Source organism: Xiphophorus couchianus, chromosome 12, assembly GCF_001444195.1.
Source record: "Xiphophorus couchianus chromosome 12, X_couchianus-1.0, whole genome shotgun sequence".
Classification (NCBI taxonomy): Eukaryota; Metazoa; Chordata; class Actinopteri; order Cyprinodontiformes; family Poeciliidae; genus Xiphophorus; species Xiphophorus couchianus.
The window spans coordinates 24,622,100-24,641,892 of NC_040239.1; the positions used below are offsets into that span (position 1 = coordinate 24,622,100).

At 38.7% G+C, this 19,793-nt stretch overlaps 1 protein-coding gene across 1 annotated transcript; it reads right to left on the minus strand.

Moving 5' to 3' along the window:
• Positions 1-1,525: 1,525 nt before the first annotated feature.
• Positions 1,526-3,416, minus strand: ier5l (immediate early response 5-like). Its single transcript, XM_028034731.1, has one exon. It carries the CDS (start codon positions 2,936-2,938, stop codon positions 2,021-2,023), a length of 918 nt encoding a protein of 305 aa, XP_027890532.1. The 5' UTR covers positions 2,939-3,416; the 3' UTR covers positions 1,526-2,020.
• Between the last annotated feature and the right edge of the window lie 16,377 nt (positions 3,417-19,793).

A 19,793-nucleotide genomic window follows, 5' to 3' on the forward strand; every position in this document is an offset into this window, starting at 1 on the left:
AAGCAGTCCCAGACCAATTACACCACCCCCACAATGTTTGACTATCAGTGTTTTCTGAAATGCTTTGTAAGATTTATGCCAGACATAACAGGACCTACATCCATCCATCCATTTTCTAGCGGGGTAGGGAGGGGTTCTGGTGCCTATCTCCAGTTAACGATCTGGGCGAGAGGCGGGGTCCACCCTGGACAGGTCACCAGTCTGTCGCAGGGCAACACAGAGACAGACGGGACAGACAACCATGCACATACACACTCACACCTAAGGACAATTTAGAGAAACCAATTAACCTGACAGTCATGGTTTTGGACTGTGGGAGGAAGCCGGAGTACCCGGAGAGACCCACGCATGCACAGGGAGAACATGCAAACTCCATGCAGAAAGACCCCGGGACCTTCTTGCTGCAAGGTGCTACCAACAGTGCTACCAACTGTGCCACTGTGCAGCCCACAGAACCTACATTTTGTCTAATTTGTCCAAGGTATATTTTACCAAACGTTTTGGGAAAACATGGTCTTTTTGATCAATGGGACCCTCTCACTATGATCCTCCTTTTAAGGCTTTATAATAATAGATTTCAATAACTTTGTTTCTTCTGTTTCTGGAGATTGGAGCATGATGTATTGCTTATGACTAGATTAACTCACTTTTAACTCGCGTACTGGTAGACAAAATCACGATGGTGAAGCTAGATTAGTTCACCCATTCCCCTTATCAAGTTAACTATATTTACGTTTCAGTTAACAGACAATAAGCACCATGTTGAGCAGCTGGCTTCAGGCTGGCTACCTCAGCAGATGATTGATCAGCTAATAAAAGCTTGTCATTTTATTTTCATATTATTTGGATCCTGTGATGATATATGTAAAAATAAATTAAATACAGAAGTTTGTTCTGTATTTTTGCTTAAATATGTACAACAAAGTCAAAATAACAAAACAGAAAATATCACTTCAACTGAAATAATCAATGTTATCTCAGCAAAATAATGCATTATTGTTGTTTCCTTAAGTTGCTAAGGTAGTTGCTAACTACCCAGAACTTATTAGACTCCTGTTCTTCCAAACAAGAAAAGGAATTTGACCAGAGGATCCTTACTTATACTTATCTTCCAACCCTGAATAGGAGTATCTAGTTTATTTACTATGGATCAACATTATTAGCTTTTTCTTGTTTTGCTCTTTCCTTTGGTGTGTTCTTTTGTTTGTATTTCCTTTTAAATCCTGTAAAGCACTTTGTATTGTCTTGTTACTGAAAATGTGCTATATAAATAAAATGACCTTTATCTTTACCTTTATGTTCTAAATAAAACCATCTCAGTCACGTTGCTTGTCAGAAACATGTGTTTTGTAGTATATGCATATGATTTTACTCTTTGATATCATTACTAAATCAAATGTCATGTTTTACAGGCTTGTCAAAGTAAGAGACAGTGGCTTCCATCTCTTTAGGACCCACCTTTAAAGAATACTAAAAAAAACGTGCAGAAAGGTCAAAGGAATTACATGAGCAGGTTTTTGTTAAATAATGTTAACTTTATTTATTTATCAAAAAAAAGGTCTTGTTATAAATAATATATTTACAGAATGATATCCTGCGTTAAGCTGGTGCATGATTCTGTACAAATCATCAGTGGCCACATGATGGTGCTCTTCCAACATCTTTTCACAGAAACAGTACTGACCAGTTTCCTCAGGAAATACAATCCAAAGACGGACTCCATGATCATCTATTCTAAGCGGGATCACAAGAAAATACACTTCATCTGTAAGTGCAGTAATGTCAGAAGTTGGCATGAAGAAAGTCTATGTGCAAAAAGCCGTTGGAGATGGATGTGATTGCTCTATATGAAGTCACACTTCGGCAATATTCTTCAATTACAGCGCAGAGGGAGTGTGTGTGTGGGAGAGAGTGAGGATTGCAGTCGTGTCAAGATTTATTTGAAAACAACAAAGTAAAATCATACAATGAAAATAAAATAATAATAATAATAAAAAATAATAATAAACAATCACATAAATCAAAACGCTTCGATTGCTCTGGTCCAACCACTGCCTGCCAACAGTGTGTGTTTTAAACAAATTGTCTGAGTGCCGAATATCTGCTCAAGGTCCATCTGCTGCCAACTCACAAACTCAGACAGCCCACCTGATCCCAGAACCGAGATCAGGTTGGAGATGTTCGCGCTGTCCAGCTGTCCCGAGTCCGATTGTAAATCATCACCGTCATCATCATTATCATCATCATCATCATCATCCTCACTCCTCATCCTCTTACACGGCACGGGCACAAAGTCCGGCAAATAAAACTCCGGGTCAACAATATAATAACTTGTGTCCATCTTTCGCTTTCTGGTGTAGCACTGCGCGCCCGCCTGCGGCTGTTTTGGCTGCGCGCAACAGTCTGAGTGGAAGTATCCGTTCGTCACAGTTGTCACCACATGCGTGTCCAAGTCCAGGACGGTCTTTTGGTTGGCTTGTGCGTTCAGGATGGGTAACTCCCAGGAAGATTTGTCCGTGCAGCTCCAGCAGGCTTCTGAGACCATGAGCTCAGAGTCACTTGGAGAAGCCATTGCGCACGCAGAGGCGTCTTGGTGCGCCAGCTCCGAGGGCTGTGCGCTGGACTGGTGCGCTCCGCAGTGCCAAGTGTCCGACTCCGTGCCTGTAAAGTTGCAGTAGAAGTCATCAGCCAACTCCGTGAAGCTGCCGGTCAGCTCGATGTACTCTTGCCTCCTGTGGACCGCCGCCGCATCCTCGTACGGAGGTGTCCTCTGCGTCTGCAGTGAGTTTTTGCTCATGTAAAACTGCCTGGCGTTTCTGAGGACGTACGTTACCAGCAAGTTCTTGTGGAGCTTGATGCCGCCTCTCTGCGTCCTGGAGCTTTGGATTTTCCTTAAAGAAATGGAGATCAGGTTCTGTGCGTCAAATGCACACTCCATCCTCAACTGGGCGACCCTTTGTTTTTGTTTTTTTCCTCCTGTTCCTCTCAGTGTCTCAAAGCGCTCGTTCTCTAACAGGAGAAATATTTATCTCGTTGGTTGAGATACCTACTAGGCTCGCGTAGACTGTGTCCATAGCGCTCCATGTCTTCCCAGTAAGGGCATGGATTTTCAACTCTCATTTTTCCTTTGCCACGCCCTCACGTACACATTGTCCAATGGGAGTGAGGCGGCGCTTCTGCTATAACCAAATATCACTACTGGCCTCATTGAAAATGCACGGAGGAGCAGGCATGCTGCATTTCACTAAATGTGCACCGATCTCTGTAAATATTAATACCAGGGGGGAGGAGAGGGAGGTGTCACTTTTTATGAGTAGAACAAAATAGAATAGAACTCACAAGAATATTGTAAACCAATGGAGAAGAATTAAGAGCAGAATGTGTTTATGCTTATGCAGAAAACGGGGAAAAGCGTTAAATAAATAAAAGAACTTCTATTTATGACATTTCTTTCTTTACACAAATGAACATTATAGTCCAGACGCTTATGACTAGAAAACAACCAAATATTTTTCAGCTCAGTCTTGGATAGGTCAGGTCCAAGGTTTCATCTAAAACAGAGGTTAGTTTCTCAACCAAAAACGTGTTAAAGTGACTAATTTTCATCATTTTCCGTTAAAAAGAGTTGGCTGAAGTAACAGATCATCGGGGGATTCAAAAGCAAACTGAAGGTGCAAATTTTTGTTTGGCTTTAAACTGCTTTTATTTTGTGAGATCATTTATTATTATTTTTTAAAAATTTATTGATTATTGTTTTTAACAAACTTTTTGTTTTTATTTTATTATTATTTAATTTGCTTTCATTTGCCTCTTTTATTGATGTGATAAATTAACTTCTCTTCCCAGTTGTTTAAACTATTATTTATTTTTAATTCATATTTAATTTGTATTCATTTTTATCTTATTCTTAACAATCTCAATGGGATGTGAGAACATATGCTTTTTCAAATTCTCATCTCCACAAATGGCGTTTTCTCATCACCACCATTAACAAAGCAGTTCTATTTATTGACCAATTGATTGATTCCAGAGAATATCGATTGATTGCAAAGAACAATGCCGGGCCAAGTGTGTTTGTGGGCCCCGTGTGGATTTGGCTCAGGTTGAGTGGGTAGTAAACGGGTGAAGGCTCATGTAACTGTTTAAAATTTCCAACATATTTAAAACATATCAGTTCAAAATATGCAATATGAACTTCACTTTATGCTCACACCTGTCTTGCATTACATCAAAGGAGCCACAGTGTAATCCACAGCCAATCCAGGGTTCATTTTTAATCCCATTTGTTACTTACACTGGCTCCAGGAGTAAATGTCAGCTAGGCCAGTTAGTAAACAAATAACATCTGGGTTTAAATTATATTTATGTGTGGTTTTAATTCTATATTTAAAAAAAAATCATATTAAATAAATGACTTGTATTGAGAAGATAAGGCAGATTAGAGGGTCCTGCAAACGACAGTGAGGGGAGCTGAACAGGTCATTGTTCTGGGCCTGTCCTCCGTAAAGAATCTGTTTCAAAGTAATTTGCAGGAGCATGACTCTAAGCATGTTCAGAAAATCCTCACACTCCCTCCATGCTTCCATTAGGCAAGACGTACAGCAACAAAAGAGCCACAAAATCCTCAAAGCCACACGGCTTTGTGTTCCCGATCAAACTGTTAAATCATTAACAGTGATTTAATCGCTAACAGCAATTTTTATTTACTGTTAGCAAATTGTTGTATGATATTTTGAAATGACTTAACTTAGATAGCAATTACATGCATCATTACATACCACTGTATGAAGTATCGCTTGTCCGTGTTGACTTTATGATTCTTTAAGGTTAATTATTTGGTTAGAATGTAAATATTGACAATAGATAGCACTAGCTAATGTCAACTGCTTTGCAGGTTAAAAAAGGCTAATATTAGCCAAAGCGAACAAATCCATTGTGTGGCGTGAAGTGAAGTCATCAACGTAGCCCAATAAAATGAAAATTATTTTACAGCCGCATTTGCCATCGTAGCATTTCTTATTTCATCCTGTGGATAAGGTTCAGTGTTCAAAATGGAGACAAAAAAACTGGGCCACCATTTCTGACCCAGTTAAAACACAAAACTTTGACTCCAACACCATCAAGTCAGAATTTGGGTTAAAATAATACCAGCTGCTTCATTATACGTTTCACAAACATCAGCATAGAAATAACTTGAAATATTTAACAATGTGGGGGAAAAAAGACAGAAAACTGAATAGAAATGCTGAAAATTGGGGACGATAAAAGAAGAGAGTGGACCAGAGTGATGCACTCTGCTGTAGAATATATTGAGCTGTTCTAATCAGATATTCCAAAATACATTTATTTTTAAGAAGTAGCACAAATGGTTGTATTTTAATGTAGTACTAAAATCTTTGGCTGCATAAAAGCGCAGACCACAAACATTTATGTCTAAAAGCTGTGAGAAAACAAACTCCACTTCATTCTGTGCAGGAGGCTTTGTTGCTTCTTCTGTATATGCACCAATTCGTTGCATAATGTCTATAAGGCTGCGCTGGAGACTGCAATTTTCTTCACCGCCATCTGTTGGGGAAGCAGCATCAGAGACGGTGACTCAAAGAAAATGAACAAACTGATGAAAGGAAAAGTCTGGCTTTGTGCTGCATGAGAACAGCTATGGACCTCACGGAGCTGACAGAGAAAGAGAAAAATGTTGCACAAGCTGTGCAGCATAATGGACAACACAGCGCGCACACAATGCACCGATGAAGCAGCAGATCCTGGGTAAGAAGTTTCTGCAGCGCACATGCCAAAAAACAGAAGTGCAGGAGGTCATTCCTTCAAGCAGTAATAACCTTTTCATAGTCTGTGTGCAGAGGAGGGAACTCCTTTGACATGCATGGTCTGCTTCGCTTTTTTTTTTTGTTCTTTTTTTTTCTCTCTTTTGGGTTAATGAGGTACTGTATGTATTCAATTTCCTTTTGGGATTATCTAATTCTTCCTTGATTCAGTTTAATTTATATAGAACAAAACAGAACAGAGAAGAATAAGGAGTACTGTAGAATAGTCATGAAAAGGTAACATACAATCACCTTTCGCATAACCGGCACACAGTTGGTTTTTTTGGGGACATCAAGGGTGAATTTTGAAATGAAGTAAATGAAAACGTAGCAAAAAATATTTCCCATAATAATGCGCTCTAGAATAAAATAAGATTTTATTCAGGTGAATAAAATTCAACTCAAAACAATCACTGCTCTAGCACATAATTTGTATAATTTAATGTTTAGCATTTCCACATACTGTGCTGAAAACATATACAGTGCCTTGCGAAAGGATTCCTACCATTAATTTGTCATATTACACATTTAATAGGACAATGTGAAACCAACACAAAGAAGTAGAAAACTTCTTTGTGTTGGTTTACAAGAAACCAATACAAGGAAAAGGCTAAATATTTATAGTGTGGTGTGAAATATATTTACACCGGCCCACTCTTAATCGGAAACCTCTAAATAAAATCAAGTCCAACCAACTCTCTTCAGAAATCTGTATTAATTAATAGATACATTCCATCTGTGTAACTTGAATTCCAGCTGCTCTGAGACATTTGTTTGAGAATTATAGAAAACCAGCTGCATCAGTAAGACTGAGGACAACAAACAGGTCAGAAATAAAGCCATAGGGAAGTTTAATGCAGGGTACTGGCAGAACTTTTTTCCTCCATTATCCAAAAGTAGAGTCTGACAAGATTGTAAACCTAACAAAAGGTAAATAGGGTGATAAATACTCGGGGAAAGGTTCTCTGGTCAGCTGAAATCCTGCATGCAAAACATTAAGCATGGAGGAAAACTATGTACATTACAATGAACACACCATCCTCATGGTGAAACGTGGTGGTAGCAGCATCATGCTGTGTAAATGCTTTACCTTCAGCAGGGACATGGAAGAAGTAGCTTAAGCATTTTTCCCAGTTAGCACACAGATAACAAAAAAAATGATTAGTTGGTAATATGAGATTTAGTATCTTCCATAAGGACTTTGTAAAATGAGTCCTTGGGAAGATGGAATCAAACTCACCACCCCTCAGTTGCCAAACAATCATGCTTCCCTGCTTTACTCTGAAGCAAGTTTTTATATATAGTCGCAGAGACGGCAATCAAGAATGCCAAAAATATGAAAAAGAATGCTTGAGAGTGTGTGTATATGTTCTGGTTAGAGACAAAATGCGGCATGTCAGGGTTTTACAGAATGTATTATGGTGGGATGGGGGAGGACACAACACCAACACAACTCACAGTGTGTGTGTAGATACACACCGACTGTTTAGCACAGAGTCACACCAGCTGGGAACAGTTTCTACAAGGTGTGCTAGCAACACAATCCTTAAAACAGTGAAAAAGCAGGATCCATGCTGAGTGTAACATGAGCTGCAAAATAATAACATAACATACATGAAAAATTGTAGTTTTATTTCAAGACTAGAAGCGACTTTCATAGAAAGCCATTTTAAACTACGCAACCTGATCAGACTTGACTAAAGCTTTTCCACAAAAGGAAATTAAAAAAATGGTTAGATGGTGAAACGATACTGCATACAGTGGGCTGTATTCATGACTCAAATACACTACAGAACCAGTTTGTTCACTCCAGTTAGCGTTGGACAACAATGTGTTTGCATGGACGTTTGTTCTCTATGCGATGGACTGCCAACGGGTTGGCGGCTAGCAGTTAGCATAGAAAATGGGAGGAATTACCATCCACTGTAACCCAAACAGCCCTTCAGTTATCCAGGTTATGAATTATGCTTTCCAACGTGCAATGCGATAGCCTTAATGTTACATACTAATCACCTCAACCAATTTCTTGTGCTGAAATCCTCTCCCATGTTTGGTCAAAACCCGTAGCCCAAACCCTTTTTGCCGAATCGGCCCAAGGCTGAATTCATTCATACTCAACACAGACAAAATAACATAACATGTTATTTGGCTGTTTTTTAAACCAGCCATTCTTTGTATTGCAAAAGTCAGATGAATAATTTAGAATTTGGCATTGCTCCTGTACTTGCCTCCCAAGAGTTTAGTCACGTCTTTGAAGGCTCTGACTCTTTAAATATGACCATAACAGGCAGCACTTAGAAATGATGTCATGTTTTTAGGTTTAAACTATGTCTACCTGAAAGGGTACAGTACAGTAATATCTCTCATACAGTAGGCACAAGTGATACCTACCTACTGTATCTGCCGTAATTCCAACTCTAATTCAGAAAGTAGACTTGTACTTTAAGAATTGTCAATTAATGGGTGTAAAAAGTTGAAAGAACCAATGAACCATCGGACTGATTTTCTTGTCTTGCACAGAAGAAAAAAACATATTGTTTGCAAACATCCATTAAATGATGTACTTTCAGAGACTGACAATAACACCATTAAAGTCTGTCTCTGATGACAGAAAAACTGTCACCACACTCAACTGAGTGGAAAAAAGCTCTTCATGGAGAGATTATCTGTCATCTGTGCCCCACATCTGCTTGTGTGTACACACACACACGCACACGCACACAGATGGCTGACATCACACCCAACACCTGGATAGGACTTTGATTTCCTGCCAAATAGGTGGTACAGGGGGGACAGCCACTATTATAGTTACCATGCTCTGATAATGCTGTTAATTGGAGTCAGACATGCATACTCTCATGGGAATTAAGTTTAAATGGCAGACAACAGATTGATGCCGAGTCTTAAGTGGTATTGCAGGAACAAATGCGGAGCAAACTTGTCAATCTGCATTTTCTTCTGGACAGAGCGTGGCTTTATAAAAGCATGTGCTACAGGTGAATGCTATATGCACTTGCTGGCCGCTTTATTAGGTACACCTGTTCAATTTGCTTGACATTATGAGAGAGTTAGTCAATTGCACGGCAGGAACTCACTGAATTTGCAGTCGATTCAAGAGTTTACCTACTTCTGTTAAAATAAATGAGCAGGGATAAGTTTGGAAATGAACCTTTTGTGTGAAATTTGTTCTAAACAGATTAACTGGAAAAAAAACAACAAGTCTGCTTAGTGAAAAGGTTGCAATAACTTGCATGAATGTACTCATCCCTAATATGATACTTTGTTGACTCAGTTTGATTTAATCTCAGCATTCTGTCGTCTTGAGTTAACGCATACCGACTCCACAAAGTCTGATGGACCAGAAAAAATGTATCTGTTTTGAAAGATTTTACTTAGCTTTAGGATTTCCTCATTTGCATAAAGGTAGTGGTTACTCAGGATAACAAAGATCAAAAAGGATCTCACTGCGCAATACGTATTGGTCAGGTAAATGGTAAACTGAAGACGGTTGGAGAAACAAGCCACTAACCGTGAGGAAAACTGGAAGTTTTTCTGGAATTGCTGAAAACACAAGACAGAAAATGGTCAGAAAGGCTGCAAAGTGGTGAACAGCAACACCGTGGGAGCGTTGTGGATTTCCAGCAAGTACCGGTTTTGGTACTTGCTACCATGTAGCAAACTGTTGTATTCTTCATTATGTCTTTTCTTCCAAAGAGAACATTGAGGCCTGGATAAATTTTTTTTTTAAAAACTTAAAAGGTTTTTACATCTCGTAGGTTTCAAAATCCGGTTGCAATAGCTTTAAAATGTGACTGGAAGAGCGACAACACAGCGTTTCACCAAATGCAAACCCATAATCGCTGGAAGACGTTGGCTTTCTTCTGATGGGACTGGAATTTTTGTCAAGGTGGATGAAATTTTGAAGGGTTCCAGTAATCTGTCAATTTTGACCCAAAACCATCTAGTGTTGAAGGTGAAGAATAATTTATTTTTGTAGCATCACAATGAGCCCAAGCATACATCCAAATCAACCAATCAATGAGGAAAATTTGCTTTCCAATGGCCAACCTAGATTACAGAACTAAACCAGACTGAAAATCTGTGTAGTCAGATGAAGGACAAGAAATGTTCTCAGAATCTGACAGGTTTAGAGAGGGCAGCGTAGAGCGGGCAAAATATTATCTAGCTAAGTTGTACCATGTTGTTAGACTCCAAACAAAGAATAAGCAAAGACTTAAATAAAAAGGATATTCGAACAATTTGTTTCACTTAGCTAGTCACACTATTGGGCCTTTTACATATTTATGTTTGTCCCCGCAAACAGATTTCTTTGTTTTTTGTAAAGTGTGCCAGATACTTTGTCATGATAAAAGTGCAAAACAATTTGAAATGATTTATCACGGCTCCAGCTTTCTAATGGGGTGTGTTTACTTTTGAGAGCTGCTGTATCTTTATATGCCTGGTCTTTATTTATTTAGAAGTTTTAGTAGCTTCTTAAGATTAAACTGTCACATTAAATAGAACATGCAAACCCCGTGCTGGGATTCAAACCCGGCCAAAATTAGAAGAACTTCATTTTATTTTAAAGAGGATAAAAACAGCAGCTGTGGGCCATAGTTGATATTACCAAAACAGACACATTCACATAGAAAATTTTGCATCTATTTGCAAAACAAAAGAAAGGCATCATGAAGGATATTAAAATATTTTAGTTAGCATTTTATTTTTCACAAATCTTCATTTACTTTTACTTTTTGTTTTTAACACAAACAGTCATACAGACAAGAATCAGGTGGATGAAGACTTGAAGGGCTTTAAATAAACTGAAACAAAAAGCTTCTTTGGCCAAATGACTCAATAAACAGAAAGATAGCAGCTTACACTAAAACGTTACAGGGAGGAAAGACAATAAAGGAATCCGACAAAGGGAAAAATGTGAGAATAAAAACACTGTGGGAGCTGAAGACCAACACGGGGTAAGTGTGAGGATTATGAAACCAGGTGTGAGAAAAGCCGAAATAAAGAGAAAGAGTAAAACCCATTGACCATAACAGTTAATGAATGGTTTTATTTGTTTTCGTTTGAATTGTCGAGCATTTGTTCATGTATTTTGTCACTTATACGGTATAGTCTTTAGGACTTTTATATTCCAGGATATCTACTATTCAGTTTTCATGCTTCACTAATCTGGAACAAACTCCCAGAAAACTGCAAAACAGCTGAAACACAGAGTGTCTTTCAATCAAGGCTAACACCCCACCTGTTCAGAGTTGCCTTTGATTTGTAATAACTGGAACATTAATCGATATATTTGATGCATATTTGCTTAATGTTTTTGATGATTTGACAAAATGTAAAATTTGTAATTGCACTATATTTGTATGTTAGATGTAAAGCCCTTTGATTTGCCTTGTTGAAAAGTCCTATATAAAAAACTTGGCTAATATGTCTAACTGCAAGCAAACGGGTGAATATGTTTTTTATTAAACATGCCTCTATACAGGACCCATTCAAAGTGCTTTGCAAAAGTTTTTACACCCTTGCATTTTTACCTCCTGCTCCCACTTTACAGCCACAAACTTCCATAGAAGATTTTCTAGAAACTTAATTTGCACACAGAAATGCATCCTGTCCCATAGAGAGAGCGCCAAAGTCAATTGTCTACAATAGAACCACTTATCCAAGTGTGCTTTTTTATGTTAAAGAAAATGGAGACAGTAAATTGTAACAGTAGTTCATTTAGTGGCTTCATCTAGAAGAGAAACACAGCTAAACTGAGTTTTAAAGGGCACAGGATGAAAAGCAGCACACTCATTTAGTTGCAGGGATAGCTCCTAAAGCAATGAATATGCTGTGATCTAAAGCATTCAATGGCAGCTCTAGCAGCTCTAGCAGCATGTTTGTCTGTCCCCTGCATGACTTGTAGCAAACTTCAAACAAGACGTCTTGTGGTTTTCTTTCAAAAGCGACTGTTTTCTTTTTCTTTAAAAAAACAAAAAAAACAAAAGCCAGGTTTGTGGGATCCACCACTAATAGTTGTCCCCTGAAGCGGGGTTCTTCCACTAAGTTGTGGGTCTTTGAGGCTCCTGCAGAGCCGCTTGACTGTTTCTCTGACTTCTCTGACTTTCCTTCACTCGCTTAGCCATGCATGCGACCCCACAGATACCAACAGATCCCTTCATATGTGCATTGAAGTAATTATTTCATATTATTCAAATCATTCCCTGGCAGATTTTGCCGTTTCTCTGCTGAAATCACCCAGAAACAATTTCTATTGAAACTGAATACTTGGTTTGAACTTTATTTACTTAATAGGCAACTTTGCTCTGGATTAATTTGTTTACCAGATTCGCAGTTGGCAGCGTCTTGACCAATGTTTCTGTAAAAAGTTGGATATCAAATGTGGGGTTTGGACTAGCAACTTTGTTAAACAGCAATTATATTTAATTAAAACATCAGGAATCCTCTGTCCTTTCTTACTGTGCTGTCACGCAACACTCTGGACATCTAGTTTTGACTTTTCACACTGATTTGTTGTTCTTGTTTAGCCCAGAAATAACATAGTTGGACTATGTTATGTAGTTAGGACATGTAGCTCATGTCCTAGTTCAGACTAAATAGTACATTAGTCAATTTGATCGGCCCCAATCACAGTTATGTATCGATAAACATCAACAGACATCTCGATGTGTTTTCACCTGTCATCCTTCAATTACCCATTTATTTGCTGCTTAGACAAATACCACTTGCTTTTTTATGTCTTTTTAAGGCATTTCTAACAGCAAAGTCGTTTAATTTATAGTTCTGGTACATGTTGGTATAAGTTTTATAAGTTCAAATAAAAGTTTAAGGACTGATTCGGTTTACCCAGATGTTTTTCAGAAAGTTTGATCAATCCCACATTTTTGAGGCTAATGAATGATTGCTACCTTGTGGTGAAAGCTCAACTGGAGACTTCCCTTTGTTGACTGAGAGAACATGTTCTTCTTTTGGCTGGATATTTTAAGAGATTTTTCTGTATCCCATGATAAAGATTCTTCATCCACTCAACAGTATTTATGTTTTTTTTGCAAACCTCCAGGGCTTTCGTGTAAGGACCTTGTGAGTTGTTTTCTTTTGTTTCCCCTTTAGCAAACCTACCTCAAGATGCAACCATTAAGCAACCTTGAAAGCATGCAATGTGCTCTTTTAGATAGTTTATGGTTCTCAACAACAACTTCCAAAAATGATTGACAAACTTGTGAAGAACTTCAGATGTTTAACTCCTGGTTAATTGATGTAGAAAATGTGAAAGGACGGTTCACCTCTGTAGAAGTTTATATTCAACTATCCAATTTCATTTCAGGTAGCCTGGCACAAACCATGTGCTTGTTCTACGCTTCGCTTTGTGCAAATGGTCTAGACCTTCTGTTATTGGGAAATAATTGTTTGCAGGACTTGTGGAAGTTTTAAATTGTTAGATGGGATTTTATCCAATTGGTAACGTTTGACCGTGATGTATGTAGTGCGCAAGCTGACTGGTGAAGGAAACTGCGCCATGAAGCTTACCAGAAATAGTATGTGGCGTAAACAACCCCCCCACCCTCCCTCTGTGAATAGAGAGGTGCCAAACCAAATGAGATAGCTATGTGAGACTGTAGGTCTTGTTAGATGAGATTGAGCGTGTTTCCGCGCCTTATAGTCCGGTAGATTCGTTTTGATCGGGGACCAAAATGGCTGCTGTTATTACATTTTCAATTGGTGGAGTTCACATTCTCACTGGACTGTGTCAAACGATCCAATCCCTTTGAAAACCTGCTCGTCTCCTCAGGCTGAGGACAACATATATGTGTGTTTTCCTTTTACATACTCAGCGATGCTTGTAGCTTTACATTTTATTCAGTGTCACATGCAGGCAAAGCTATTTTCCACATGTGAACAATTTATTTGTCTATAAATGTAGAAATATTATGACAGTTTATGAATGACATTTAAAAGAAAAAACACAACATACTGTATCTTCTTGAACATTCATCCAAAGGGGTCAGTTTTGCACACAGGCTGTGTATCTTTGCAGGGATCTTTGTATTTATCCACTCAGCAATTGTGAGTTATTGCGAAACTGTCCTATTTCTTCTAAAATGTTGATTTGGAACCTATATGTCTCACAGGACTTTTGCATATTGAATAGTACAGCAACGTTTATTGCACAACAATCAGATTGCACAACGTCTATCTAAGACCGTGAAAGATATTTGTTCCTTTTGCAGATTTTCGCTGATTTATTTCATTCGTAAATATTTCAAATCATCAAAGGAATTTTAAAGTCAAGGTTTACATGAGAAAATAGAAAATGCAAGTTTCAACAAAAGCTAACCTTATCAATCTGGTGTGACGAAGTAAATGCCCCCTAATCTTAGCAACTGGTTTTGACATCCTCAGTGAAAACAGCTCCCTTTAAATATTTGGAATAACTGTCAGTGAATACTGGTTAAATGCCATTTCATATGAGTTTGATTCAAGTATAAACTTTGACTAGGCCTTTCCAACGTCTGTATTTTGTATGTTTTAGGGAAGTTTGTCATTAAGAGGTGTACTTGCTTCTTTGCTTTGGATCATTATTCATTGGCATAACCCAAGTGTGCTTGATCATTGCAAGTCATCTAAGTCTAGAAGCAGCAGACCATTAATCTACTTCCACCATGTTTTACTGTCATAATTGGGCATTATGTGCTTTTTTTTGTCTTTGGAAAAAAAATTTGGGATACATCAAGATGTTTTTGTCCAATATGGAATGAGTGTTTACAGTCTTTTTGGTCTGAAGTGCTCTTCACCCTGATGCTCTTCCACATTTTTGCCCAGACTCCTTCTTATTGTTGAGTTATAAACACCTATGAGAAGTGAGGCAGGTGAAGTCTGCTGTCTAACCCCTTCCAGGCATGTTTGGGATTATTATCCTAATGGAACGCTTCATTGTGACTCCAAATGCCAACCATGTGACCCAGACTGTTACCGTCAGATGAAAGGCAAAAGGTTAAAACCTCTGAGAACAACCCAGAAAGCACAAAGGTTCAAGCCTGTCATGAACAGAAACTTCCTGGAACATGAGTGCTGTGTTTTATATTACTGAATATTAGTGATAGTATATATCAATATTTGAGCCTGCAGGTTGGATTTTAAATATATAGGTCAATTATTTGATTTCTTAAGTACACTTGATTCTTGTTTTGAAAATAATTTGCAATTGTTTTTTTTTGTGGTCATTCCCCATGGGTTTAAATGCATCACTGAATGTCCGTGACTAATATCACAGTTTTTGTTATCTTGTATATGTCAGGATCTGTGTTTTTCTGTGTATTTATTTAGAGTTTTCTGTGTCTCTGAGTCTCCGTGCTGTCCTGTCCTCCCCTTGATTGTTCCCTGGTGTCTCTCGTTTCCTTGATTACCCTCTGTGTATTTAATTCCACCTGTGTTCCTTGTTCCTCGTCGGGTCCTTGTCAATGTGTTCCTGTCCATGCGTGTAGCCTGTTGCTACCAGTGCTAGCCTTCCGCTCTACTGTGCTGCCAGGTTTTTTGGACTTTGGAAATTATTTCAGCCTATTTTCACCATTAAATCACCATAATCTTCTCATCCTGGGTCTGTTGCGTCTGCCTCACCACTCTTCACCACACCATTTCTTGACAGTATAGCACATTAGTTTGCAGAGATCTGTTCACTTTTCTGCCTTGGTTACTTCTATAGGTTTGTAAGGTTTGGAGATAAAATTGGAGTTAGAAGTAGCCAAAATATCCCTAACCCCCAAAATATCCTAACCCTTTAATGTTGGTCTTTCTAAAAATACAAAAACATTGCAGTAAGTGGTAGGAAAGCAACATCTTCTTAAAAAGATCAAGTAGTATGAATTCTTTGAAAGACCCTTTGTATAGTTAGTTGTATTTGCTAATGAAAACATAGTATGGGAGGTTGTACGGTTGTGTCCATACAACAGTTACAATGATTTGGTTTTAGGTTTAAATGCAAGTATCATTATACAGTGTGTAGAATGATTTGTTCTACTTAAACTTTTTCATACAAATGGTACAAGTACAAATTTTAATATTTTTTTATTGCAATTCAGTTTTACAGACCAACTAAAATGTATGGAAGGAAAAAGACGAAGGGCTATCAACATATTTTACAAATACGTACCGGCATGGTGTTACATACAATGTTTTTTTTTTGCTAATTTGCAGAAGCACCTTTTTCACCACTGGAAGGTAAGACCTCCCTTCCGGTCGAGTCTTTTCCAGGTTTTTTTCTACTTTTGTACTAAACTCCACCCATCTTCACATCTGCTGCTACCAGCTTCCCTGCATGATGCTGCCAGTATCTTCTGCGGGGTCGATGTGTTCAGGGTGAGGAGCACTGTTCAAGCACGCGTTGCTTTTCACATGTAGATGAAAAGAAGAAATCAGTTTTGGTCTTCAACAACCAGAGGACATTCGTTGACATGTGTGCTAGCCCCCATATGGCTTGTAGGAAACTTCTTATGTTTCCATCCATGACTTTCCTGTTGCCACTCTTCCACTAAGGCCGGATTCAAGACTCATCTCAAATCTTAGGATGTTGGTTTTATAATCTAACCTCGTTAGGTTACTAAACTTCCCCCAAACGTGATTGTTAACATTTCTTTATCCTCATGATGATCTTTGTTCACGAATCCTGAGACCTTTACAGCACACCTGGGATGATACTGAGAATAAACTAAAAATGAATGGGCGTCATGGATTAAATCATGTGACTTCCGAAGGCAGTTGGTTGGATCAGATTTTATTTCAGGGTATCAATGTGGGGCACCACACTTTAAAAAAAAAAAAAAAAAAACTAAGATCATTTATTAAGTAAGTAAGTAAGTAAACTTTATTTCTATAGCGCTTTTCACAGACCAGGGTGACAAAGTGCTGCACAAAGTGTAAAAAATAAAATAAATTAAAAGCAGCAATGTAACAGGGGAGTGGCAGCCTGAACACACACAGGCGCCATCTTCATCTCTGTGACGTCTCTTCGTCTCTTATTGTTTTCCTTTCACTGTGTCGTGCTGAAATTCCAATACTACATTTTCAAGGTTGTAGTGCAGTAAAACAGAAGATGAAAAAAGTTTAACAAATACTTCTACACGGTAGTTTTATGTTAGTATTACACCTAGTTTTTTTGTCCTCTTCTAGTTTAAAAATGAATGAAGCACATGTGCATTCTGTCCAATCCTTTGTTTTAAAGTGACCCTAAGTTTAGCCCTGCTCAGGGTCAAGCTGGCTTTTTGCACTTAGCAGCTAAATAATGAAAATAAACTTTAGAAATGTTTTATTATTCAAGATTTTAATCCCACATATAGGCCACATTTGAATTATGACAAAGGGAGGGACTATCATGAAGTTTTTAAGCATTTTTTTAATATCCATGTGGAGTGAGGCTTTCAAGTACTTAAAGATTTAAAAGGACAGAGTGACGCTTTCCTCTAAAATAATCTCGTCTAGCTTTAAAAGACCGTTCAACTAACCTCATATGTGAGTTTAGTCATGTCACAGAGAGAAAAAAAAATTCCAACTGCTTAATATGATATTTTACTCTATTGGCAACAGTTCGATTTTTTGACACGCAGCCACATTTTGAAAACCAAGGAGGAAACAAACAAACTACAGAGATGACTCCTTTAGTACAAGAAACTGAGGCTGAGACGTATTAATTTCCAGTAAGACTTAGTCAATGTGACGAAACAACAAAGAATGACTTTTAAACAAAGAGAATCCAGCTTTCCCTCAGTGCGTCCTCTGAAAGCCTCAGCTGAGATATGCTGCTATGTGGAAGATGCACACAATTACTTCAGAGGCGGGGTGCTTTATTTACATATGCAATATGCATAAGCAAGGTTACTGTGAGGGTGAAATAACCGAGAGATGGAAGGAGAGAAAGGAGGAGGGGTTTGGGATGGGTGTGTGTGTGTGCTTTTGTGTGTGTGGCTGTGAGGGAGAAGTGTGCGTGGGGTAAGAGGGAGGCAGAAAATTGGTGTTATCAATATTTAACCAACCCTTCCAGCATATTTATGGCAGACAATAGAGCAGACATGCAACTGTCTCATGTGAGTGGAAGTGTATTCATTACGCACTGAAACAGAGCCTGTAAATAGGATGTTCATTGATACATCACGGCGGCAAGGAATTAATGACGAGTGTAATCCTCGGCGCACAACTTCCAAAAGTTGATTTTGACCCGCCTGTATTTAATAACCGCGCAGTCGTTGAGCCCATCGCCGATATTCATTAGCGGGAGCTCTACATGTGGTGAGCAGCTGTATGTAATTCAATCACTTTAAGGGAAAAAAAAAAAAGATGTAAAAAGCAAAGAAAAGAGGGGGAAGAAATACAATGTCTGGAGCTTTTCTGTTTTTTCTTCTTCTTTCTCTTTTCACAGACCCATGGCCTCTCAGAAAATGTTTCCATGTGTTGTGTCTGAGCGCGCAGAGAGCAAAGAGGGAAAACATTCTCTCCTCCAAACCACATGCAACAGATTCTTTCTGAAGCCAAATAAATCAACTCTGTGCTTTTAGATCATGTGACACTTTTTATGCTTTGTGTTATTCCCAACATATCCTGTTTCACCCCCCCCCCCCCCGACACTCCCCTCCCACCACCACCACCAATTCCACCCCTTCCTCCCTCCAGCCCCCTGCAAACGCAGAAACACTCAGAGTTTCCACATCCTGTGCGTAAGATCACCTGTACAGACAGAATAGCGTGCTTCGGTGTGACATGCTCAGGCAGGAAAACAGGAAAGGGAGTTCAAGGGTGTCCAACATGAAATACTCACGGCGCTCGCTCAGTTAGGGGAAACCCAGAGCGCATGGCCCCGTTCCAGTTCCTGAGGACAGCAAAGTGAAGTCTCGCTGGTGCCCTTTCTTTGCTTTAGTACTGCCATCATGTGCTCTAATTTTGCCTGTGCAAAAACAGGTTGTGGGAGAGTACCAGGGACACTACGAACTGCACGTTTCAGCCTTTTAATGGGATGCTGTAGCTTTAGTGTTCTTGATCTCTTCCTACGTGACATTTTACGAAAAGTAAATTACATGCAGTTGAAGCCAGAGGTTCACACTCACTGTATAAAAATACTTGGCTCTGGCTTTGTGATGTTAAGCAAAAACATTTCCAGTTTTATGCCAGGAAAAAAAGAATTTATCCTAAATTCTAAATAAATTTCCTTAAGTCTTCATACACTGAGATTACTACGTTTTTGAACAATTTGGTATACTCAGATTAGGATGGCTTTGTAAGTTTGATAATCACAAAAGTTTTGCTAAACAGAGCCACACCTACAGATAGAATGCTAAAAGATTCTGCCTCCATGTGACATCAAGGGATGATCAAAAGCGACCATTTATCAAATGCCTAAATGTGCCACGTTCCTCTATTCAAACATTTCATACAAACAACATGAATGTCCAGGCATCCAGGAAGAGGACAAGTTCTGTGTCCCAGAAACAGATGTATTTTAATGTCAACCCTAAATAACAAATCCTAAAGAACTTGTAAAAATGTTGACTGAAACAGGAGAGTGACAAAAAAATACAGTGAAACAAACCAAGAGCTGAAAGCCCACTCAGAAAAGAGGAAGCCATTACTCTAAACGCAACATATAATGTCATGTTATAGTAAGTTGGTGGCACAATTAAAGTCATTTGAATGACCTGTTTGTGGCTAAGACTTTATGTACAAGTTGATGTCCTGAAATGTTTCAATATTTTCACTTTTTTTTGTCTGTTCTGGTGGATGAGAATCTACTTGGTGAATTTCATGAGTTCCTCTTGCAGCAGAACAATCGCACACAGCATGATGCTGCTACTCCCTCGTCTAACTGGAAATTCTTCTTCCCATGAGGCGATGATGGGTGTCTACAGAAGTAAAACTGGAATCAAGTAAGGAAATGAAGTTACTGCCGACTTCACTTCCCCACTGCTTTTG

Coding starts and splice junctions, on each gene's coding strand:
- ier5l (XM_028034731.1), bottom strand. CDS start 2,938: ATGGAGTGTGCATTTGACGCACAGAACCTGATCTCCATTTCTTTAAGG.